This window comes from Acanthaster planci, linkage group LG06, assembly GCF_054643075.1.
Source record: "Acanthaster planci isolate LZ-2023a linkage group LG06, COTS_SCS, whole genome shotgun sequence".
NCBI lineage: Eukaryota > Metazoa > Echinodermata > Asteroidea > Valvatida > Acanthasteridae > Acanthaster > Acanthaster planci.
In genome coordinates, this window is record NC_141782.1 from 18,959,593 (window position 1) to 18,983,288 (window position 23,696).

Consider the following 23,696-nt stretch of genomic DNA (forward strand, 5'->3'; position numbering starts at 1 on the left):
CCCGCCTTCGTTCTTCCTGACGTCAATAGAGGGGAGCCAACCCACGTATTTGTATTCGGCTCGGTAAAATGGCCGCTGGTTGGCTTCTTCTTCATACAAAGGCGTTGCAAGTCCAGGTTTTTTTATATTCGTCTATGGAGGTCGCAGGTTCAAATCCCGCTGCAGTCAATTTCTTTGTTCGTCCTTATAATCAATACTTTTATTTTTAATGAGTGCCTTTAGCTCCGCATGAAACATTATCGTGATGCCAATCTGAACAGTTTACACGTGAGCTGATATGAGTTTCAACCGAGATTAAGTGTGGGTCAAAAAGACATTGGCAGAAAATTTAAGAAAGCCTCGAAGACTTTTTCATCCGGCTATTGAACGTGGCAAGGAAGGAACGGACCCGTTTTGCAGAATAAAGCTGCTTCCAGACGTTTTGGCTGCCAGACATCCATAAATACGCGCGAGTTTCCCGGCAGCCAAGTCCTGTGAAAGTAGCCTAGCGTCCGACTTTTAGTGCGCTAGTAAGCAGTGCTGTCACTATCTCAAACAGAGTACGTGTATTTCAAAACAATTCGAATGCATTTGGCCACTACGGGTAGTGAATTGTCAAACTCTACCTCATAAAGTTTCCCTCATTTGCTCTATTTAGAAAGTGGAGGGGGCACGTTGCAATGTTAGGGGGCGATGTTCATGGTAAACGCCAAGTTGAATGTACATTTAACGCCCATTCTTATAGGCCTGGCAGTACTGCTGCTGTGTAATTGTGCACTTCAGAAGTAGTGCGTTCTACTCAAAATATTTAGCGGATTCTCAGTTATCTTCACATCACCATGGCTAAGAAAATCTTCAATGGAAAACAAGACAGATAAAGTATGCTATTATACCATTACAGGTTTTTCCTGCCCATCCAGGGTGGATCGAATTTAACTGGGCTCGATTTTCTTGTGTTCATGGACAACCTTTCGATCAAAGTTCAGATGTTTAGCCAGTGATACGAGCAGTACCATAGCGACAGGTAACTGTCGTGCGACGAGTAGACTGGCTGTATGGACAGTAGGTCTCTTTATTTTTTGTTCGCTATTCAATGTTCTGTATGTCGACAAAGCGCAGAGTCGGAGCTTGAGTAACGGTGAACGTCACAACGAAGCAACTATACATGTATATGTACTTTGCATGTAGAGTTTGCGTCTGTGTGACGTTGCTGGCCGGTTTTGCATGCAAGGAAAATCTTTCGGGCCGTGCTTTTTTCGCGTTGAGGGATGGTGGGACTCAGGAATGGTCGTGCAGTAATTTGCATAAGATCTCCTGGCCCTAACTCTCTTCCACGGACAAGTGGAGGTTTTTTTCGCTTCGTACGTATGTTACATCACGTCCTATCAAACGGATTGTGGATGTCTTCTTCCAGTGACGTAAACATACCAGGGGCGTTGTACATCACTTTACATGCATGCTTTGTATAGGTTATAGATTTGGTAGGCTGGAGAACACGGTACAAAGACAGCGGACAGCTATATGGCGGTGCTACCTGGCGGCTATGGTGCCGTCTTGTTCGCTCTGTTGGCCACCCTGCTCTGCGCCGTCGCTCGGCGGTTGATAGGTAAATTCCTGCCAGCGGGGGGCTGCGCTAGGCGATATGCCGGGGAGGTCGTGTGCACGTTCCAACTCGTTACGGGGATGTTGGAAGGAGACGTGGTTATGGAGGTAAGAAGGATAGCAAGACCCCCACCCCATATACGGCACTAGAAAACAAAACAAATTACCTCACTCTTCGGCTTTATACAACATTCTTCAAAATTTTCATGAGGCAAAGAGGTGGACGTGCCAACTTTGAGGTGGGGGGACCTTTCTTCAACATTTTACACATCCTAATTAAAGCTATAAGATTAGATTTAAGTGTGTCCACCTTTTTACAAAGATAACCATTTAGCTGTCTGCTGACATGAGTATGGGAAGATGTTCCTTTTTGTTTATTATCTTACCCTGGGTTTACTCCAATCAGTAAAAAAACTGCTCCTATTGGTCACAGCAAGCACAGTAGGTGGTAAAAATACACATTAAAATGATTTACAGTTGGCCATATAAGAAATAGATTAAGATACCCATTAAAATTACTAAAATAGTTCACAGAAAGAATAGATTGAAAACTATGGAGGGGTGCGAGTCTATATACCATTTTGTTACTTAAACGCAATGTTTGTATTAGAGTGTCCCTCACTTTGGACTGACACTTTGCCAACCCCTCCCCAAAATCGACCTCTGATTTTATGGGAAAAATTGGTGTAACTTACGACTGTCACGTGTATTCTCAACTTTGCTCTCAGATCACCTTGCCACACAGTACAGGTTTTCAAAATGGCGTAATATTTTGACACATTCCTTTGGCTGATTCGTAAAACTGCCGGTATCTATCTTGGGTATTCAGGAGAATGGCTTGGTGGCCTACATGGTTTACTTGTGGTTTCTGTTTGTTCTTTTGGGATTCACTTTCGATGACGACTGCTCAGCTAACCTCGGGCTGGCCTGGCAGGCCTGGCTTCGAGGCGACATCGATGCCACGGATGCCATTAGTACTTGTAAGTACATACATAGGTTATCAAGGCTCACAGCGATCTGTCGACACCGTGTAGGCCATTCGGTCCCAAAAGATGTAAAGTCAGGAGCTGGCCTACATGAAAAGCACGGCAGATAGTGGCATCGTTGTACTCGCCACTCACTTGACATGATCTGATAAAGTTAACACCAAAGAAGTTAAACTTTACCAGCCAATTTTTAGTGATTTCAATTTTAGTGATTTTAATTTAAGTGTTGAACAAGCCATAATTAAAAGTGTATGTGGACAACGACAAAAAAATGCCTGAATGGCTTGTGGCTTGGGTTCAGATTTATCTTTAACTTAGTGGACTTTGCTGGACTTTCAGGGACTTGAAATGGACTCCCTAATTGGATTTTGTTTGTATTTTGAACCTATTTTTGCAGTCTTTACTTTTTTTCTCCCTCCAATTGACACCCTAGCTGTCGCCCAAGTTCTCGGCGGCCAACTAGCCTTTCCTTACGCCAAGCGGCTCTGGCGGACGGCCCCCACTGCACGCCACGGCATAAAGTGGCAGGTCATGATACAGGAGCAATGCAGCTCGGCGCTGCAGGCGTCCCTGCAGGGCGGCATAGTGGCCGAGGCCCTCGCCACGCTGGTGTACTTCGCGGCAAGACGGCATCTGATGCCGCGGGGGAAAATGAGAAGCATTGCATTCGACTCGACCGTCCAAGTTGTCATAATTGCTCTAGGTAATGCACGTATATACCTTAACTTTACTACCACTATAATGAGATTCCCCGAAATTTCCCATCAAACTGTAACTTCCCACTGGCAAAAGTCATGGCATTTTGTGGGTGGTGCAAGTTTCCTTACGGTTCATGCAAAATCCCAAGTATATTTTTGAGGACTGGAATAGGCCTACATGGAAATGCCCAGTGAAAAGACAGTCTTTGTCGAAGGAGACTGTTAATTGAAAAACAAGGGGGCGTAAGCCTTACGCCCATTTTTCTGACAGTGTGGTGACAAGAGGAACAGATAAAGTTAATTTCTTATGCACACAATGCATTGCAAAAAGTAGGCTCCGTGGATGCGACCGTACAGCTTAAACAAGTTGACTCGCTTTTATTCTCGTCCTCACATTCTTGGTTAAGCCTGGTTTCCATATGGTAGTTTGTAACGCAGACGGTCCGCAAGACGTCAAGACGCAGGCATTGGCGGGAGAGACGCTATGCGTCCACCAAAAAATTTAACAAAATGGTGTCCGAAACTCGGAAATTTTCGCAAAAATTGTGACTCTTTTAGGTGGCAATGTTGGCTCTTAATGTAATTTGTTAATGGTCAGCTATTTTGTTGACGATTGGGACTGCATATGCTAGTAATAACGACAAAATGGACAGTGAGAGAAACATCGTTGTACGCCCATCATGCGAGCGTGTGTGTTTGTAAAGGCCTACCCAGCAACTTAACGCAGACAGTCGGCAAAGTTTAACCGGTCTCAAACTTTGCCGATCCGTCTGGGGTTGGTTTGCGTTATTCATGCATATAGGTTATCGGAGATACTTCTGTTTGACATGTTTCCATATGTCTACGTCTTGATTGCGTTGCTGTCTGCGTTTCTTACGTCATTTTATTGACACACAGCACACACAGCCATCATCCCCGGGTCAGGGTCGCCCCTTTGAAGGTATTCGAATACAGTCATTGCTAGATGTCAGCTACGTCAGCCTTTACTTTAATTGTTACCATTGAGACAGGAAAGCCTCATGCGTTACCATTCAAAGGAGGGTGCTAATCTTGTTGGTACTATATGGTGGCAACACTCAGCCAGCACGTACGCAGATGGAATATTCAAAACTGTGACAACAGAAACGTGATTTTTATAATATACTTGCAATGAAAATTGAAGGCCACTTTAGAAACTACGCCATGCTGTTCGACGGGGCCTAGTTTGATTGCAGCTAGTTATGCTACTAATTGTTTTGACATGCATCTCTCTCAATAGGTCTAGAATGGACAGGGATGATGTTTAATCCCGCCTTAGCTGCTGCCTTGACCTTCAACTGTCGCAATCACCCCGTAGGCGAGCACCTTATGGTCTACTGGGTGTCGCCCCTGGCAACCATCGCTCTGTTGCATGCTGTGACCACGCGGGGACCAGCGATACCTGTAACCAATGGCACAAAGAAGGAAGAGGCGAAATCATTGTGACGAGTTGATTTTTATCACGTGTTTTTCTCAGTTGCTGCATTGTCGATAGAGTTTGGGATAATTTACACTTAAAACTTTCATTGAACAATTTCTTAACATTTAAACTCATCCACGCAAGTAAATCCTTGCAAACCCAGGCTAAAGTACTTTTTCTACAGAAGCACAAAGGGGGACGACTTCAATTAAGGGGGGGGTTTGACATTTGGAGGCTTTTGTGAAGCGCAAGGATTAACCGCTCCGGCGGTATCTGCGTTGATAATTACAATAAAAATATTATCATTTGATACTAACAACTGGTATTAAAACCGTCCGATATCTGCATGTCGGTAAAAAGCTTCGTGACGATTTTTCATTTTTCAAATATGATATCTTTTAAAACCAATGAACGCGTAATGCATATTCCTCTCATCCACGAATGCTACTTCCTGTTTATTGTGTTTTACTTACTAGGTGCATTGCTATCATACATTTAAATAAAACAGTATCTTTGTACTTGCAATTGTTTCTTTGTTTACAATAATTGAAAAGGAGTCAATGGCCAAACTGATGATGGGCTGATTGTTTGTTTATTTACCCTGTGGTCTACAAACAGAATGAACATAAAAAAACTAATACGTGCACAGACCTTGGACACTTAATATTATCAGAACATTAACATAAACATGATAAATTATGTGCAATCATACCCATAGTTTGACCCGGCAAATATATGAACTTGGATAAGGGCCAAACACACAACGAACACTCCTAAACAATAATTAGATGACTAAGTCTTATGAAAATATATGCCCCTGCGCTTGTGATTATACACATGTATAATGTGACATGAACATCATACAATATACATTACACTCCAAATCCAACGATTGTAACCCCAAAAATCCCCCCAAATATCATATTTAGATCAACCAAATTGTACTCACTTTATGTCATCCACGCTCAGGGGGTATTTATAATTAACCTGGTAACTGGATAATTAAGGTACAGGGCGATTAGGAGTACGTTCAGAAAGAATTTCGGGGAATTTCAGCAACAGCGTGATTCGACATGGAATGATTGGGCAATTATAATGAGTGAATCACAAGAGGGCGCTACTGCACGTTGCCTTGGGAGAGACGCTTTTGGACAGCCCCCCCCCCTAAATTTGGGAACCAAATTTTTGAAATTAGAAAGCATTGGAGCCACTACAGTTCTCATTCAGAGCCAAATAGGGTTGGAACTTTGTTGTCTTCCTGGTCATGTTGGACACCTTCATTGCCAACAGCTGGAAGTCGTATCAGGCAGGTAACAGGGCGGATGAAGGTCTTCTTCCTCACGCTCACACTGGCTGTGCACACACGACCATCTGGGCCGGGAAAGGTGTCGATGAATCGTCCAATGGGCCAGTGAGCTCAGCTGAGTGCAGGACCAACGATCATGACATCATCAGGTTTCATCTCCCTGCCATCTCGTTGCCATTTCTGCCGTATCTGCAGAGAAGGTAGGTACAGCGTGACCAAAAGTGATCTCCAAACACCTTCCTGTGCTTCCAGTGTCGTCTGCTGAGTAAGTCCCGTGCCACGTAGACAACCTGTGGCAAAGATGCGTCATGTCGTCCCATCAGCAGGAGGTTCGGAGTAACTGGGTCTGGGTCGGCGATGTCAGAGGAAACATAACCCAAAGGCTTTGAGTTCAGGATTCCCTCAATTTCTATCAGCACGGCGCGCAAGACTGGTTCAGGAGCAGCATGATTGAGGACGACTCTCAGGCTAGCTTTGACAGACTTTATCTCTCGCTCCCACACTCCGCCAAAGACAAACTTCACCTGCTGTTTGGCTAGCTCATTTTTCAGTCTTGGTTCCTTGGCAGAAAATGGCTTCTCCAACTCAGAAGTACCACCCTTAAAGTTGATGCCACAGTCAGACAGGATCTCGATGGGCTTTCCTCTTCGTGATACAAACCGTCTCATGGCCATCAGGAAGGCATCAGCACTAAGACCTTCTAGCAGATCTAGATGCACTGCTTTGGTAGTCATGCATTGAAAGATGATACCCCATCGTTTCTTAGTGCGTCTCTCGGTCTTAGTTGTCATGGGCCCAAAACAGTCAATGCCAGTTGAAAAGAATGGCGGCTTGTACAGTCGCAAGCGTGATGGTGGCAAATCTCCCATCCTTGGCACATCTGGATTGGCTCGCCATTGTTGGCATCCAAGGCATTTGCGCTGATGTTTGCGAATGGCCTCTTGCCCTCAAAGAACTCAAATTTTGCGCCTCATCTCTGCAAGTACACGCTCAGGTCCTTGGTGAAGTAGTCTCTCGTCATATTCTCCGATCAGAAGCCGAGTAATGGGGTGCGCTGGATCCACGACGATGGGATAACGGGACTCTTTTGGGATGTCTTGTGCATGTCGGAGACGTCCTCCAAAATGGATGAGACCAGTAGAATCATTGTACTCTGGAGCTAACTGGAGGAGCCTGCTATCTCGAGGAAGATCTCTTCCAGCCTTCAGGGCGGCCAAGTCATTAGGGGAACTACCTTGCTGAGCACGGTAGTAAAGCTGCTGTTCGATGCTGCCTCGCTCTTTAGCACTAAACTCCGGTGGTTCAGTTTCGTCGGCCGCCCCATCTCGACGCTCCTTAGTAGCCATGATGAGGTCTTCCCACGTGTTAAACTTGGAGAGGTGAGGAGGGCTCGATGGTTCCACAGCTACAGCACCAGAGAAGGTTGATTTATTATACTCGGAGACGTCTTCTGGTTGTGTGGACGGGTTGACAGGCCACTGGTCAGGAGATAATATGAGGAATGAGGGCCCTTTTCGCCACCTGCATTCTTGGGCAAGCTCCGTCAGGGTCTTGCCTCTGGTGAGATCATCAGCTGTGTTGCTCTTGGTATCTACATAGTGCCACTGTTTGACGTCAGTGAGGGCCTGAATCTCTGCCACTCGGATGCCAACGAAGACCTTGTAGCGGCAAGATTCGGATTTCAGCCAAGCAAGCACAGTCGTTGAGTCGCTCCAAAGGAAGGCATCCCTGACAGGTAGACTGAGCTCCCTTCGGAGTAGCTGACACAGCTGGGCACCAGCCAATGCTGGAGGCAGCTCCAAGTGTGGCATTGATAGCTGCCGTTTAGGGGCAACTCTCGACCTGGCCATGACAAAGGTAACATGGATGCGGTGGTGTTTATCTTCTGTTCGCAGGTAGGCGACAGCACCATAAACTCTTTCCGATGCATCGCAGAAGATGTGGAGTTGGCGGGTTCAACCTTCGACATCCATGGTGGGAAGTGTGAAGCATCTTTCCAACTTGATGCTGGCCAGTGTTGGGAGCTCCATTTTCCAGGCTCGCCACTGATCTCTTATGGCACCAGGCTTCAAAGCATCATCCCAGTTACGCTTGGTTTTCCACAAGTCTTGGCAATCACTCTGGCTCGGGCAGTGAATGGGGTGAGGTAACCGATGGGATTATACTGGCTTCCAAGTGTTTTATACATGCTCCTCATATTGAGGGACTCGTAATCAACTATCCTGTGGCGGTACTGCAGTTTGTCCATGCTGCAATCCCACTGGACCCCAAGGGTGGCCTCAAGGGAGTCAGTGTCACCATACGTTAACCACAGCTCGCAGCCATTGGAACGAGCATCTGGTGGTAGATCTTCTACTACTGAAGGGTCGTTACTAGCCTACTGGCGTATTTCGCAGCCAGCATAAGCAAGTACATTGCGCATTTGAAGGACTACTTGTTTGGCCTTTCCGGATGAGGATAGGCTGTCCAAGCAGTTGTCAACATAGAAGGACTTGTCAACTGATGCTGCCACTTCAGGATGGTGATCTTTCTGGTCTCTGGCCTTCTTTCTGAGTGCAAAGGTGGTGCAGCATGGGCTACACGTTGCCCCAAATGGAAGAACTTGTCATTCATATATCTGTAGCTCGGCCTCGACCTCCAGGTTTCGCCACAGAAAGCGAAAGAGAGGCATGTCTTGTGGCAGAAGTTGCACCTGATGGAACATCGCTTTGATGTCTCCGGAGATGGCTATGGTATGCTGTCGGAATCGCAGCAGCACACCAGTGAGGGATGCACCGGGTTGTGGTTCAGGAAGGAGATGCTCGTTGAGCACTCGGTTGTTATACTGGAAAGAACAATTGAAGACCAGTCGGTACTTCCCATTATGGTGAACAGTTTGATGGGGAATGAACCAGGATTCATCAGTCCTCGCAGCCTCATCATGTGGCAAAATTCTCACATGACCAGCGTCTACCAGTTTTGTGATGAGTTCACTGTGTTTCTCTGCCAGCTGTGGGTGTTTCTGAAGTCTCTTCTCGGCTCTCTTAAGTGTTGGGAGAACTCCGTCTTTAGTCGCCTGGAACTTGTCTCCATCTGGGGTTCTCAGAAGGGGTGTGGCATAACGTTGCACGCCATCAATGCTGACACGGGTGGTTTTTGACACAGCTGGAGAGCAAACTGATCATGTTTGGATCAGGTGACTTCCTTCTAATTTTCGAAAGGGAGGACATCAGCCTGCTGCCGCATCTGCACATGCTGCAGAAGGTCGTTCGTCACCGGAAATGTGGATGTCTTGAAGACTCTTTGTTCCAGCTGTTTATCGTGATTCCAAGTTGCCCTTGGAGTGTCCAACCAAGCCTTGTGTAAATGGCTACTGGTGCACCACGGGATCCAGATCTTATGGGGCATCTTGAGATGATAAGATCTGTATGGTCTGCTCCAAGAAGCAACATCGTTGATGCCTGATTAACCGGTAGCGGCAGGTGACAGAGGTGACTACACCGCTGCTGGAGAGCCCTTACTGGGCATGTGTATTCTGAGAGGCACAGATTGCTGGCGGAGAAGGCTCCAGTGATGGCGTATTTGATGTTGGGCTTCCCCTTTGGTGACACGTGAAGAGATGTGGTCAAACCTTGGCATTCGACCTTGGCAGGTCTGACTGGAGTTGAACTTCAAGATGCCCGCCTTCAAGCAGTACTCCATGAAACTTGTCCTTTGGCTGGGGGCAAGCTTGCTGAGAAGTCGGTCAACATGTGAGCCGCAACGAAGTTCAATGCCGTTGGGACCCTCTAGGGCTTGTAGCCTGCCCAAGAGGGAGAGGACATCGAGGGAGAACTCCTCGAATGTTTCGGTGTCACCATACTTTATGGCAGGCGTGGCCATCATGGCTGCGATCTCGCATTGGACAAGCTGTCGCGGTTGCCCATACTTGTCCGTAAGAGCAGTTAGGGCTTCAGCGCCGGGCTGACTAGAATACATGAAGGACTTGGCAAGTTTCAATGATCTACCACCAAGTCGGTCCAGCATCACCTGGAACTAGTACTGTACGGTGAGGTGTGGATGGATGTTGATGAGGTTGTCGAGGGCCATGCGAAGTAAGGCAAACTCCTTCTCTCTTCCGTCAGAAAATCTTGGCATAGTCGGCTTGGGAATTTCCATACGATGATGCTACAAGAAGGTCCATGGCCGTTGTACTGGGTACCATCGGAGGGGAACCGGTGGGAGGTTTAGGCTTATGTGCTGTGGAGGGAGACTCAGTAACAGAACTCGAAGCAATCGTCCTGGCCCAGGTGCACGGACAATGCAGACTTGGAAGAAGTGTTTGTTGACAAACAGAAGTTCGTCAGGAACACGAGTCTCTTTTATTTTCAAAACTTCGTCTCATGCAAAGCTTCTCACAGTCAAACAGGGAGCTGGTGAGGAAAATCCACCCGTTTGCTAACAAGTATTCCACCACAGCAAAATACTTCACAAAGGTAGTTTTCACCCCCAAGTGCAAACAACTTCGTGGAAGGTCACAGGTAAATCTCTGATATCAAACTCTGGGGAGCGGCGACGGCTGTGTGATCGGAAGTATATATACAACGTATTATATTACCGGAATCGGGGGCGGCGAAACGCGTGCTCAATTATTTACCTCGATTGCAACCGTTTTATTCTCTGCCTAGCTTCGCTTGAGTCAGTCGATGGCCCTCCTCCCTTCCCGGTGAGGCCACCTTTGCACTTGGCTTAGGATTGAGGCTGGGGGGATGTTAGGGATGGACGGCAATTGTCGGGTTGGTTTTTTTTCAGCAACTTGGATGGCCCAGCCCCTGGGAGGAGAGGTAGAATTGCTTATCTTGAGTGGGCGGGGTCGGCACAAACGTGTCATTATTGATTCAACCTTGTTGCTAGCATTACAGAAAGATGATATCTAACTAAAGCAAATTGAGAAAAATTGCATTACATAGTGTGACGGTCACTAAACTGGTTTTGTTAATTTGCTTTTTGTTAATTGCATTTGTACGCATGTCAAGTACACATAGCTTGACCTTTGTTGGACCATGCTTGTCAGACTGACTCGAGCGAATAAATGCTTGCTGGTTGTACATAACTCCTTTCTCTCGGCTTCGACTCTTTTCACAAACAAGTATTTTCTCAACACGAAAACACTTCATAGGCTTTAAGCATCGAAAAATATGGTCTTATCTGACTTTTATCTGCTCGCAGTTCCAACTCGATTTCTCAACACACTTTCGGGGTTTTTATACTCTACAAATCTACTATATCAACATAATTACTGAATATAAGTCATACGTAAATCCATTGACCAATCAGAATAAAGCCAAATGATGTAAACCCATGACTAATATCAATTTCTTATAAAAGTTTCACCCCTTTATTTCAAAGAAATATTATTCCATGAAAAACGGAAAGTTGTGGGTGCACTGGCCTCCGCCCACACATTCCAAGTAACTAGCCAAGTTTTATTAATGGGTCAACTGGCCTTGATGAACATCTGGTGTTTGACTCATTGACAACTACACCTTTCTGGAAACTTAAAGGTGCATCCTGTTGTAGCGCCCCCCCCTGTAAAAATAAGAACACTTGCATTTAGATCCCGTGTACATTTTTCCCAGCAGTATTAGGAGCCTTTAACTTTTGACCCTGTAATGTCAAGCCTGACCCTGTAATGTCAAGCCTGACTCTGTAATGTCAAGCCTGACCCTGTAATGTCAAGCCTGACTCTGTAATGTCAAGCCTGACTCTGTAATGTCAAACCCACTAATTGATTTAAGAGCACTCCTACACAAGGACCCACTTTTATTGCTTTGCCCTTCTTACCACATGCCACTGGCAGACCTCTTATCTAGGATTTATAACTTTTATAATTAGATTTACCCTTGTTCTTCAGGCCTGTGTACCCAACCATTTTTTACCACTTGGTCATTTTTAGCCATTCTCATCACAACCACTCTCCAAGCAACACCTCTATGCGCAGTAATCCCACTCTTTCTTTTACAAGTTGTAGAATAGTTTAGAATAAAAGATTTTTTTTCTCAAAAGTTAGTACGTGTTGTCAGCATTATTCTTTTTATACAACACTACTAAACTGTATCCCACCTATTCAAATCTCAGCATTGTTACACCGCTGTTAACTTATGTGCCTGTATTTTGTTAAACTGCAACGTGTCAAGATAAGCTGCTCAATCGTATAGGTCAAATATTTCATCCTAATTAAGGAATTACGTATAGGTCCAATATTTCATCCTAATAAAGGAATTACAGCAAACAATCTATAAGCGTTATTATTTCAGCAGCTATGATACTACATAGCGAATGGAGCATTAAATATCTACATTAACACATAGACTGAGAAATACCGACTGGGAGTCATCTCTATGTCGGTTGTGTTGAGGTTGTAAAGTCGACACTGACCGTCTCCTTGTGCAAAGTCGAAAGAGAAACAGCGGATATCTTTGGCGCAGTATCCGGCACACCTTAACAGAGACTTGGCCACCTTTACGGACAGGGGACGGGAGTTTGCAATCAAGCCATCCTTGTGAATTTTGTTGAAATTGGGGGTCCTGGCCTTTGGAGTCGAAGTAGCAACTAAAAAAGAAGGTTAATAATTTTGCAACGCCGTTATTGGATTGGTAGATATCGAAAGGTTGAAACTAGGGACTGAACGCTTCAGCGTGAAAATCTCTCAAAGATAAGATTCAAAAGATTTGCTCTGGTGAAAACTGGATCAAGTGAGTAAACTTCACTTACTTGTTCCTAGTTTCAGTTAGAGGGAGTAAATTTTACTCGAGTAGGGTGAATTTTCACTCTTTTTTAATACAGTGATGCAAGCGCCTTGATTGTGTTACTGAGTAATTGCTCGTTGTAGATCGATGTAGGGCGAATGCAATTTAATATACTGTATGTCAAGAGTAACGTTATTGTTTCATTCTTCTGGGAAAGTTAGATAGGTTCCGGTAATGCAAGAGTCTTTGTACAGTTTGATCGGGTTAGGTTTTTGTTTTTGGTGTTTAAGGCCGTCGACGTTTATAGAGAAATTAATGGGAAATTAGACTTGGTGCCAAGTCGGTGATTGGTTTAATAAAAATTGTTCTCCCAGCGCAATCCACCTTGGGCAGAAGCGTTCCCATCTGTTTAAAAGAGTCGTGTTGGGGGTACTCAATTTGTTGGTAGCGAAGCGACCGTAACGCGTACAATTCATATTCGTCTGTGAACCAGCGAAGTGCTGGACATTGCAGAGTGGAAATTGCGCCCTCTCTTGGTCCAGCTCGGACTCATATCGTTGATTTTTTTTTACTTGCTCTAATCTACACGCTGTTAATGTATTTTAGCCTTTACATGAGGATGACCGACCATTACGTTGGAACCCCGTCAATAATTACTAATCTTGGACTAAGAGCCAGACCAATAGATTTCGACTGACGTTCGTAGACAAGAGTGCCAACAACACTAGTTTTCCCTTCAAACAGCCGTCAGAAAGAGATATGTCCTGACAAGTATAATGTTGCTAAGAAAATTGAAAAGCATTTTACTTAGAAAACATAGGTTTAAGTGTCCATTTAATTTCCAACACAACTATCTAACGACTTGTTAACAGGTGTAATGGGAACGTCGCCCTTAGATGTCACCGACCTACAGCAACAGGCATTCCCCTTAAGGAAATTAACCCAGCGCCTTTGCACCATTCCCATTTTCAGTGGTTCACCACCGTGATCAACACGTGCAAACTTTTTAAATTCTCGACTACAGTTGACATTCTAAATTCTGCGTGCAGATATTATCTTCCGGGAAAGAAAACGCGGTTTCAGGGAAAAATACACACATAGACTTGCAGTAAATCGGTAGATTTATGAATTCAGTATGGGGATAATGGAACTTATGTAACCCTCAAGTGTATTTTAGCAGAATTTGAGTCTTCCGACACAAGGCTTACTGTTGCTGTATCTTAGTCAGTATGCAAACATTATTTTGATGAACAGTTTTGCACTTTTCCATTGTTAAGCTTTGGACAAGGTTTTTTGTCTGAACCGAACCAGTGCCTCCATCGCGTATTTATGATAGTGACTACAACCACTAACTCTAGCGTCATGAGTAGTTTTAAAGGAGCAGGCAAGTACATGTCATTAGAGCACGGCCTGGTTTACCAACCGAATAGCAGGCTGATATTAAGTAAGATTTGAAGCTCTTCATGGTGGAAGAAACATGAGAAATGGGGTTTGCGGGTACACCATGGAATCAATCTCTTTTGGGCGAGGTGACGTGGTTCTTAAAAGAACGGGTGAGTGTTATCTCGACGTTTCGGCAAATGTGCTCTGGCTGTCCTCACTGAGGAGAGTGTGCCGGACTGGAGTGGATAGCTGGTTATGAAGTTAAGGTAATCCGGAAGCGGTGGAGCGTGGAACGAGATTCGCGGGTTGTGTGACTCAGTGTGTGCGCTGTTGCATGAAGGTGTTGGATCCTGGAATTGGCGGGAAACCTTGGAATCAGGTATAGGGGACCCTATGCCGGGGGGAGGGAAGGGGGAGGCTTCAGGTAGAGAAGATCCTAACGCCTTGGGTGAGAGGGGATGGGTTTCGGGTATAGGGGACCTTACTGACCGAGAGTAGGTGTCTGCTTGGGTGCTAGTAGAGTGCGCCAGATCTCGTTGAGCTTGAAACAGATGTCTTGGGGTACGGTGTTGTCGCTGAAAATCTCGATGGTTTCTGGGATTCTCCTTCGGAGCCAGTTCTGGATGGGGGCGATGGGTTCTGCTTTGTCCCATTTGATGCTGTGGTCCGTGGAGTGTGCATGTTTGATGATGGCCGACTTGTTGTATTTTCCTCATCGGCCGTGCGAGCGGTGTTCTTGGAGTCTGGTGGGGAGATTCCTTTCGGTTTCCCCGATGTATACTTGGCTGCATTCATATGGAATACGATATACACTGGGGCAATTACTGGGTGGGTGCTTGTCCTCATGGGTGTGAAGTGCAGCTCGCAGCTTGTTGGGTGCTGAATGATGTACTTTGATATTGGCCGTCTGCAGGATGCTCCGGAGTTGGTGGGAGGTGGGGCACGGTAGACATACCGTGGCGGTTGGGGGGGCTTCGAGTATAGGTGACCCTAACGTCCTGGGGGAGGGCTTGGAAAGGTTGATACTGTAGCGGTCTCCAGCGACGGAGCCTCGGGCGTGCCTTTGGTCGACCCGACGAGCGGCTGTAGAGGCGACCAGGGGGGCAGGTCCGTTTGGAGGCAGTCTACCGCCAGGCGCCGAAGCCTAACAAGTTGCACCCACGGGTCTGGTCTTGGGGGCTGGCAGAAAGGGGGCCGGTACCGTGGGTTACTGGTACTGGGGGATTTCCTGGACGAACTCAATAAAGACTCTGGTTGGCTTCAAATTTGATTGGTTGATTATTTTAATATTGGCACTCTCTTAAACAGGAGACTCCTAAATAGGCAACTCCTAATTAGGCGGCTTGTGGATTTGCAAATTGTTTACACCACCTACGTCTTGACTTGCACTGTTTACTGCTGAATTACATAAAAGATGACCATAAAAGAGATGTGAGTGCTTATCAGGACTAATTACAATAACTGAATGAAGTCGCACTAACCTAGTGCCCAGTAATCACTCTCCAGCACAGCGTTCTGCTCTGACAGCCAAACCAAGCAGCAGTACGAACTCGTCACGCACAAATATGACCGAACAACAGAAAGACAGGAAAGACCACGAGTAGCTCGCGCGCACTCCTTATATACCCATGCGCGGGTTATGATTATGGGATATAAATGCTTAACTGCAAATAATTAAAGAGGGCGCTCTAACCACCCCACTATTTCGCTACAATACGTTGGTTGCGGTAGCCATTCATCTTTATGTGGTGGAGTTCATGGCGTAGGTTGTTCTGGTCGCAGATCTCGTATGCTCTGCGGACCAGGGTGCGGTTCTGGACAGGTGAACATCTAAAAAGTAGAGGTTTCCGTCTTGTTCTTGTTCCATGGTGCACTTGATTGTGGGGTGTTGCTTGTTGTTGCTTGTTGAGGAATTCTTGGAGGTGATCTTGACCATGGGGCCATATGTCGAATGTGTCGTCAACATAGTGGGTTTGAGGTCGGCGGTGAGGAGAGATGATGTTTTCAAATTCTTCCATGAAGATGTTAGCTGGGACCAGGGATATAGGGGATCCCATGGAGGTCCCAGCTGTCTGCTCGTAGAACTAATCTTGGAACTTGAAGTAGCTGGAAGAAACGCAGAGGCGGATGAGGTCGGCAATGTGGGCGGAGGAGAGGGCTGTGCAGTCAGCGAGGGGAGGTCGCTGTCCTGTCAATCCTTGGCAATCTGGCATGCTTCTTCGGTGGGAACATTGGTGAACAGCGACACCACGTCGAAGCTCACCATGATGTCTGTTGGCTGGAGTGAAAGGTTTCTCGTGAGCTTCACGAACTGGGTGGAGTTGAAGATATGGTGTGGTGTGGTGCCTACCAGGGGCTGGAGGATGCCGGTCAGGAAGCGGGCGGTCTCGTACGTCGGTGAGCTCCTTGAAGACACAATGGAGCGCAGGGGAATGTCCGGCTTCTGGATCTTGGGTTGACCAAAGAATCTTAGACAGGTAGACGCCGACGGGCGGGGGCGACGGCACAGGTCTGCTGGGATGGAGTCGGAGCGATGGAGGGCTGGGAGGTGGCTGGCGATGCGTTTCTCTATGGCTTGAGTGGGGTCCTTGTGTAGGGGGCGGTAGGTGCCGGATGTGAGGATGTCTTGTACTTTGATGGAGTAAGCCACATGGTCCATGACCACGGTGGCGTTGCCCTTGTCGGTCGTGATGATGTGGATGGACTTGTCTCTGCGGAGATCACGGAGGGCTTCAACTTTGGGTCTGGTGAGGTTTGGCTTGACCGGTTTGGCGTGTAGGAGTGCTTGGTGGATCTTGACTCGGATGTTATCGGCTGTGGTCTTATCAAGCTTCCGTATGGCAGGTTCTGTGGCTTGGATGATGTCAGCTAGGGGGACGGCGCGTGGTGGGGTGGCGAAGTTCGTGCCTAGGGACAGGACATCTGTCTCAGTGGTCGACAGGGTGCGTTGGCTGAGGTTCACGACGGTGTGTCGTTGGAAATCACTCTGGCTGTGGAGGTGGGCTTGGAGGGATGTGGTTGGTATTTGCCGTCGGGATATAGGGGATCCTATGGAGATTGATTCCATGGTGTACCCGTGAACCCATTTCTCAGGCTGACATTAATAATTTGTCTAGCACAAGGACGACGCGATAGGATACTTTACCGTCAACTGCATCACATTCTCCTGCTGTGTATACTTTCACCGTCACTTCAGCTAACTGCAGAAGTGCTTTTGTCACATCAGAGCTGGTCGAGTTTATGTCCAAGGTGACGTATCGAGCCATCCGAGCCGGTGCACATGGGAAGGTAATCCTGGCTCCGTCTGTGGCTTGGGCTCTTGGGACCGGCAAGCCGCACGGTTGGTTCTCGGCGTAGTTTGGACTGGGCCCCGCTCTAGCCACCGCAGCGGCAAAGCGACGTTGGCCTTTAGAAACAATTTAAGAAGCGATGTTTAAATGGAAAAGGACAACACTGACTTGTTGAGACTGGGAGTGCGGGGAGTATTTTAAAAGTGTGGCGTCGTGTTTTACTATAGGTCACCACTTCCTACCATTCTAGCATGAGTACACGCTACTGCAGAGTTTTAATAGGGGAGATGCTGATTTGAACTTGTGCCTATTTGGTTTGATTTTCTTTACAATCAATGTTCGTCTGATTTCTTACAGAAAAAATGGGTGCTTGGGAGTACAAGTGACTTGAGCAATCTGTCAGTAGTCATGTGCTTTTTTTTTTAGAGGTACTTGATGATAGTTGAAAGAGCGAGACTATCATGCTGCTTGAAAAGGCCGTTCAGTTTGTTACGAGATCAAGCTGTCGGCATGGCTAACCGGTTCAGGTCTCCACCAGGGCAGACGTTTTCATTATTCAAATCAGGACACTAGAAAGGCCATATTACAATCTAGCAAGGAAGTGCATCAATAAAAACATGGTCAAAAAGTAAATTCGATGGAAAAACAAACTAATGTATATTCGTGTGTGGGAACTGGGAAGATACAATAGGACAATGACAAGTCACCAAAATATTTAAACGAAGCATATATATCAATAAACCATTTTTTTTACTTTAAAGAAATGAAAACCATTACACTGTTGGAAGGAAATGTTGACATGATTTGCAGATCAAGAATTCATTACAGAATCTGCACAAAATAATGTACTATTTGGCCGCCTACCTAAATCAAAATGTCATGATATGTGCAATAAAGGATTCATAGGGAAACGACAAACTCCGGAAAAACGCTCGCCATACTCCGTTCAAATTACATGGGACGAGTATGTCACTAGAATGTTCTTTAGCATAAACAAAGGACTCTTTTAGAGGAATTTTGGGACCAACAAATAATTTAAAAGCTAAAAACCAAAACGGAGTAGATGGAGGAAGCGCGACTTCCCTGAGCATGTCAAATCGTACGTTATCGATTCGATCACACGATCTTACCACAGCATCCTTGTCGAGTTATGACGGTGAGTTCCCCCAAGCAGTGTTCAGCACCGAGGTCCACTCGCCACCAAGGATGAAGGTCGCCTCCGTCGACTATATATATATACGCAGTGATGTGGAAGCAGAAATCGATGTCTATTTATCGGAACATCGGAAAGTGATGACGGATGGTGTGAAATAATGAAGGGATGCTAAAAAGACTGTACTGTTGGATTCTGGGGACAAGGAATTTATTTCTTGGGATGATATTGAAAAAGGTGCCACCGCAAATTAACAAAGGGACTCGTTAGTTTGTTAGACTTTTTTTCCGGCGACGTTAACTTAATGATTTCCCAAATTTTCCTTCCCTTTAAAATTATTTAAACAGTTTATTCCAAATTAATTTGGCTTGGATTAGATCACAGACCCAATATCAGTAATAACTGGGTGCCTTGGAAAAATATTGAAAACGGTCTATGCATGTATAACAATATTGGGCTTGGGCTCGACGTTTTTGTGCAATATTTTCATACAAGGTAAAGACCCGATCACTGGCGTAAATCCCTCGGGGATGGGGGTATTTATCCCTCTCCACTTTTTGAGGCGTGAGGATGGGCTATTGAATCATCCCCCTACTTTTTTTCTGCTGAGCAAAAATGTAAAGCGGATTGTGAAGAATTTGTTAGACTTCCAACGACTTAAAAAAGGCATTCAATATCACTAAAAGAAGGACGTAGGGCGTATTTCGTGTGACGTATATGTACACAAGTTTTATCCAATAACCTGCACAAACGCGCACACTTCTATTTTACGCATTGCGTCGCACAGTATTTTAAATCGGGGTCGAATTATATAACATATGTATTGTTTGGCCCACGGTGATGGACGCAAAAAAACGGTTGTTTTTTTGTAGCTGCGGGTAAGAAAATTGGGCATGCACAATCGAGATGGAGACAGGAACAGTCCGAGAAAGAATTAAGGGAGAAAATTAATAGTTAGGTTGTGGTGGAAACCGACGATAGCCAGGGTTTTGCTGATTCTTCCGTCTACTGATGGTCGACTTTACCAGCTTGGAAAATTGAACAGTGCCGAAATTCATCAGCCTTTTTTAGTATCCCTACCGGTCCCAGTATAGCAGCGCCCAACCTGGGACCGCGTTCGTCAAGCTTAAAACGAAGTCCAAAAAACCGTAAGTTTATTTATGAAATTTACCAAAAGAAGTGAAGTAGAGTAAATTTAGTGATGAGACTTAGTTGAAAAGATAAGGCAAATTTCTCTTTGCTTTATGATAGAATAATTGATTTGTAGAAATGCGTGCAGAGTGACTTAGTCTCGAAGAAATGTCATAGGGTTCACAGAATTTCACAGCAAGGTTTAGTGGAGCGAAAGATTAAGTTCTGCCTAAGACTGTTGAACTTTAAGTCACAAATTGGAAATTGTGATTACATTATTTTTATTGTGATGACATGCTATTCAGATGACCCTTATAACGCCGCAATCAAGCTGACAATTTGGGCGTAGGCAGTGACCTGAAGGGGACAAAGACCCACCAGTAACACTACCGACAGAGAGGGCTTCCTAAGAACAGAGAACAGACAGCTCTGTCTGAGGCTGCCGTACGTTGCCTGGAGACTGATTGGAAGGCAAAGTTACATTATTGATAAATTGATCATCATTTTTTAAATGTATTTAAGATAAAATTGAACTCAACGGCTATTTTGTGTATAAGTGTTGCAGATATGTAAATAATTCGTACCAATTTTAGAAGCATAAGAGACAGATGTGCTTAGATCCTACTTTTTAGTTGTTGAGGATTTGAAACGAATCAAGGGTCACCACAAGCACGAAAGTCCGAGATTAATTCCTTCTAACAAGCCTGAATGTAAACAAAGTGGTGACAGATGTAAACAATCCCATTAAGGCATACGGGAGAGATGTTTGTACACGGTTAAATGGGACTTTGCTCAATTTTTTCCCCGTTCAGGGCATAAGCCCTGACGTTTTCAAGCAAGAAATTAGCCGAAACCCCCATCCACAATGGACGGGATGCACTCTGCGCAAAGTTTATGAATTGGATATCGAAAATTCCTGGCATCCAGACAGGTTTATAAGTGATAGCAAGATTGTTTTTAATAACAAAACACCGTTTTAGAGTGTATTTTCATCGTCTGTTGCGAATGTGATGGGTTCTTAACCGATATAAATTTAATAGTTAGGTCCATCGATAATTTTTGAACGGTGATGTGTTACGTTGCCACGGCCTTACCGGTATGTGAAAACGAGTTGACGTTGTTGTCGATAGCATTTCCTGCTGGGAATGAAGGGTGACTCGTACTTTGTGATGCCGACTTGCCGATGATCGAAAGAGCTTTTTATAGGATGAAAGAGAGAGACACAAGAATTTAGCTCAGTGCCTTTTGGACAGCAATTCTGAGAACTGTTATGCTTAATTCGAAGAAATAAATAATTTTGCTCTCATTATCTCCGTACATTTTTTAATTTAAACCTCGAAATACCGCAGTTGTTAATGCCGCACCAAACTTTATCATCAAGTTAGGTGCCCCACAGGATGCACTTCAGGTCGATAAGCAACAGGGAAACTTCGCTGGCATTGCACGTTTTCGCACAGAAAAGTCCCTAATAGGGGCGGAGGCGGGAAAAAAACACTAAAACTGTAAATACATTTCAAACTAAAACTGAAAGTCACAAAGGTAAAGTACAAATTCAAAATTAAATTTACCACCAAAAATATACCAATAATACAGGCGCGCCATTTACAAAGTCTTGCCCACGAAATAGGTGTTAGGGTGCAGTGCACGAGACAAGTGTAGCACGAGACAAGAAAAATACCGAGCTCAGAAATACATTTTATATCGTCCCCCTCAAAAAGGAGACTTCCTCGAATGTGGCGGTAGAGAGCGCACTCTCATGTGCTTGTGATCTTATACCCATATTACTAGCGACGTTCATGGAGCTTTTCGTGGCTGTAGAATAGCCTATAGTTTTAAATTGATGTTAATGTTTGTGGCTTTTATTCAATTTTAAATTTGTATTTAACTCTATAGTGATGTCTTTTTTGGCCCTGGTGGCCGGCCATACATTAAAGCCAAACAAAAACATTTATGCTTGTTATTATAAACCAGGTTTGTGGGCCTGGAGGTAGGTAGATTGTATTTTGTTGGTTCGAATTCTTGACCAAAAGTATCAGGGATGGATGGTGGTTAAATATCGTTTATCATTAAGACTTATAATTGGATTAATATTGATTATTGGATTTAATATTGGATATGCTTCAACAAGGCACATTCCTGACTGAGTGGCTAAGTAATTCTGAAATTTAAGTTTCTTAAAATCTTAAATTTGGTTGGTTCGAATAAAACATTTTAAGGACTCGTTATTTTGCTTCTATATCGGCACAATTAAGTTTTGATCATGTGACTTTCTAAACGTATGGATTGGGCAACCGCCACACGAAGGTACGTTCGGCCGACGAACACTATAAATGGTTTAAGCACAAATTCAATTTCCTCCATCTTTGATACTTTTCCAGTCCGTCAAAAAGTCCAATTGAATGCCACTTTCCATTCAGCCGAAGCAATCCCACAAGGGGTCTCGTTTTGTGGTGGTTGCATTTTTATTAATTGACTCCGTCTAGGAGAATGTCAATTCACAGAGTTTTTGTTTATAACATCCACGGCATAACTATTGAACGCATAGTACATGCACAATAAAAGATCGCATGATTACATATGATTAAATATGTTAATATAGGGAGGATTAAATACTATCGTTAGCCTACCTTGTAGCCCACCATGAACAGTTTGAAAGCAGCAGGAGTGAAAAACCAGGAACAGAATGAAGTCGTGTTTTGCTTGCCAAGAACATCGAAAGGGACTTCTGTCGGTCATTTTAAAGACGGTGAATGGTGCGGAGCTGCCTTGCATCACACTGGTACATGACTGGTACTGTGGGATGAGCTTTTCATGAAGCCTTCGTGTGAACTGTTCAGTTCACGTTAAGTCTCTAGAGGCGGCCCACTTAATTATTGATTTGTTGCAACAATTATGATCTGAACCACAAAGTCCTGAACCGGCTCATCTTGTTATAACGCCATTTTGGGTTACTATGGCAGCGTTTATGCCTCGATGCTCCCATGCTGAAACCAACTGGGTCCTTCTCATGAAGTCAAGAAGCCATTTTAGACAGTACATGTAATGCCCATGCTGCACATTTGTATACATGTAGACTGTTTTCCTGCCGGTAAAGCTGTGATGGCGGGGGGGGGGGCTTTTAACACAGGCCTACTTGTTTGCAAGGCCGGATCCAGACCCATGGGGGGCGTGGCAACACAAGTAAGCAGCGTCCCCGGTGCACTTTTGCACCTGTCACAATTAAGCATAAGCCCAGAAACAATTTCCTGAACTAAATGGCTCCATCAATACAAAATAACCACCATTTCAGGTAATCTTCACTCTGAAAGGCTTTTTAGAAATCCTCACAGGTTTTTTTTTGGGGGGGGGATGCCCCCCCTTCCGGATCCGCCCTTGAGTTACTGGGAAACTAAGACAGAGTCAAAGGATGGCCTGAAAATCATTTGTTTTTTTTGAAGTTACCCCCGCGTATCATAAAATTGAAGAATACAAATTACCGTAATTTTCGCCATTCCAATCCGCCATGAACAGAGGCACTCCTCATCTTCAGAAAAGAGCAATGCTAGTCAGGTATGTTCATCTTGTAGACTGGTTCCTACCTAGTCCCCGGACGTCTTACAGAAGGGACCGGTAGGTGGTAATGATTCCGGAGGAATTCTGCAGGATTTCATGTATGTAATATTCCCACAATGCAACACTGTCACGGGACAAAACTTTGGAAGACTTTCTATAATGGATTAATACTCTCTTGCGCAACGAAACTTTTAGACGTATTTACCTGCTTTTTAGGGGTAAACCACTTCCATAACAATCATAGAGAAAAAAAATTCTGAAGTTTTCCAGAGAGTCACTTGTTATGGCGCCTTTCCATATGTACGTTTTTGGGTGCGTTGCGTTCAGGTTTATGCGTTTCACTTCCACAGACAAATCGAGTCCATTAACATAAAACGTATGCGTTCGGCCGTCAAAATTGTTCTGAAAGTGATTTTGACGGATACGCAACACTTGGCGCAAGTGTTGACGCGCATATGGAAAGGCGGCTTT

At 45.0% G+C, this 23,696-nt stretch overlaps 3 protein-coding genes across 4 annotated transcripts; 1 reads left to right on the top strand and 2 right to left on the bottom strand.

Moving 5' to 3' along the window:
* The first annotated feature begins 1,017 nt into the window (after positions 1 to 1,017).
* Positions 1,018 to 5,368, top strand: LOC110983291 (aquaporin-12-like). Its single transcript, XM_022242426.2, has 4 exons — positions 1,018 to 1,689; positions 2,411 to 2,561; positions 3,001 to 3,270; positions 4,524 to 5,368. Exons 1-4 carry the CDS (start codon positions 1,501 to 1,503, stop codon positions 4,727 to 4,729), a joined length of 816 nt encoding a protein of 271 aa, XP_022098118.1. The 5' UTR covers positions 1,018 to 1,500; the 3' UTR covers positions 4,730 to 5,368.
* Positions 4,546 to 22,662, bottom strand: LOC110983290 (uncharacterized). 2 transcript variants are annotated; one of them, XM_022242425.2, is made up of 6 exons: positions 22,301 to 22,662; positions 20,768 to 20,869; positions 18,520 to 18,615; positions 17,245 to 17,505; positions 5,653 to 12,579; positions 4,546 to 4,685 (listed from the first exon to the last, which is right to left on the bottom strand). In XM_022242425.2, exons 1-5 carry the CDS (start codon positions 22,443 to 22,445, stop codon positions 12,323 to 12,325), a joined length of 861 nt encoding a protein of 286 aa, XP_022098117.2. In that variant the 5' UTR covers positions 22,446 to 22,662; the 3' UTR covers positions 4,546 to 4,685; positions 5,653 to 12,322. The 2 variants fall into 2 exon arrangements, with proteins under 2 accessions (XP_022098117.2, XP_086994063.1); XM_087137937.1 differs by lacking the exons at positions 17,245 to 17,505; positions 18,520 to 18,615; positions 20,768 to 20,869; positions 22,301 to 22,662 and having other exon boundaries at positions 5,653 to 12,324.
* On the bottom strand, positions 6,162 to 6,743 carry LOC147798920 (uncharacterized). Its single transcript, XM_087137836.1, has one exon. The coding sequence runs from the start codon at positions 6,741 to 6,743 to the stop codon at positions 6,162 to 6,164; it is 582 nt and encodes a 193-aa protein (XP_086993962.1).
* Positions 22,663 to 23,696: the final 1,034 nt, after the last annotated feature.

What these genes read in the sequence shown, in the direction of transcription:
- LOC110983291 (XM_022242426.2), top strand. Translation starts at nt 1,501, where the DNA reads ATGGCGGTGCTACCTGGCGGCTATGGTGCCGTCTTGTTCGCTCTGTTG. An exon ending in AAGGAGACGTGGTTATGGAG is followed by an intron (nt 1,690 to 2,410) that starts GTAAGAAGGATA and finishes TTGGGTATTCAG; the next exon opens with GAGAATGGCTTGGTGGCCTA. An exon ending in CACGGATGCCATTAGTACTT is followed by an intron (nt 2,562 to 3,000) that starts GTAAGTACATAC and finishes TTGACACCCTAG; the next exon opens with CTGTCGCCCAAGTTCTCGGC.
- LOC147798920 (XM_087137836.1), bottom strand. Translation starts at nt 6,743, where the DNA reads ATGACTACCAAAGCAGTGCATCTAGATCTGCTAGAAGGTCTTAGTGCT.
- LOC110983290 (XM_087137937.1), bottom strand. Translation starts at nt 7,859, where the DNA reads ATGGCCAGGTCGAGAGTTGCCCCTAAACGGCAGCTATCAATGCCACAC.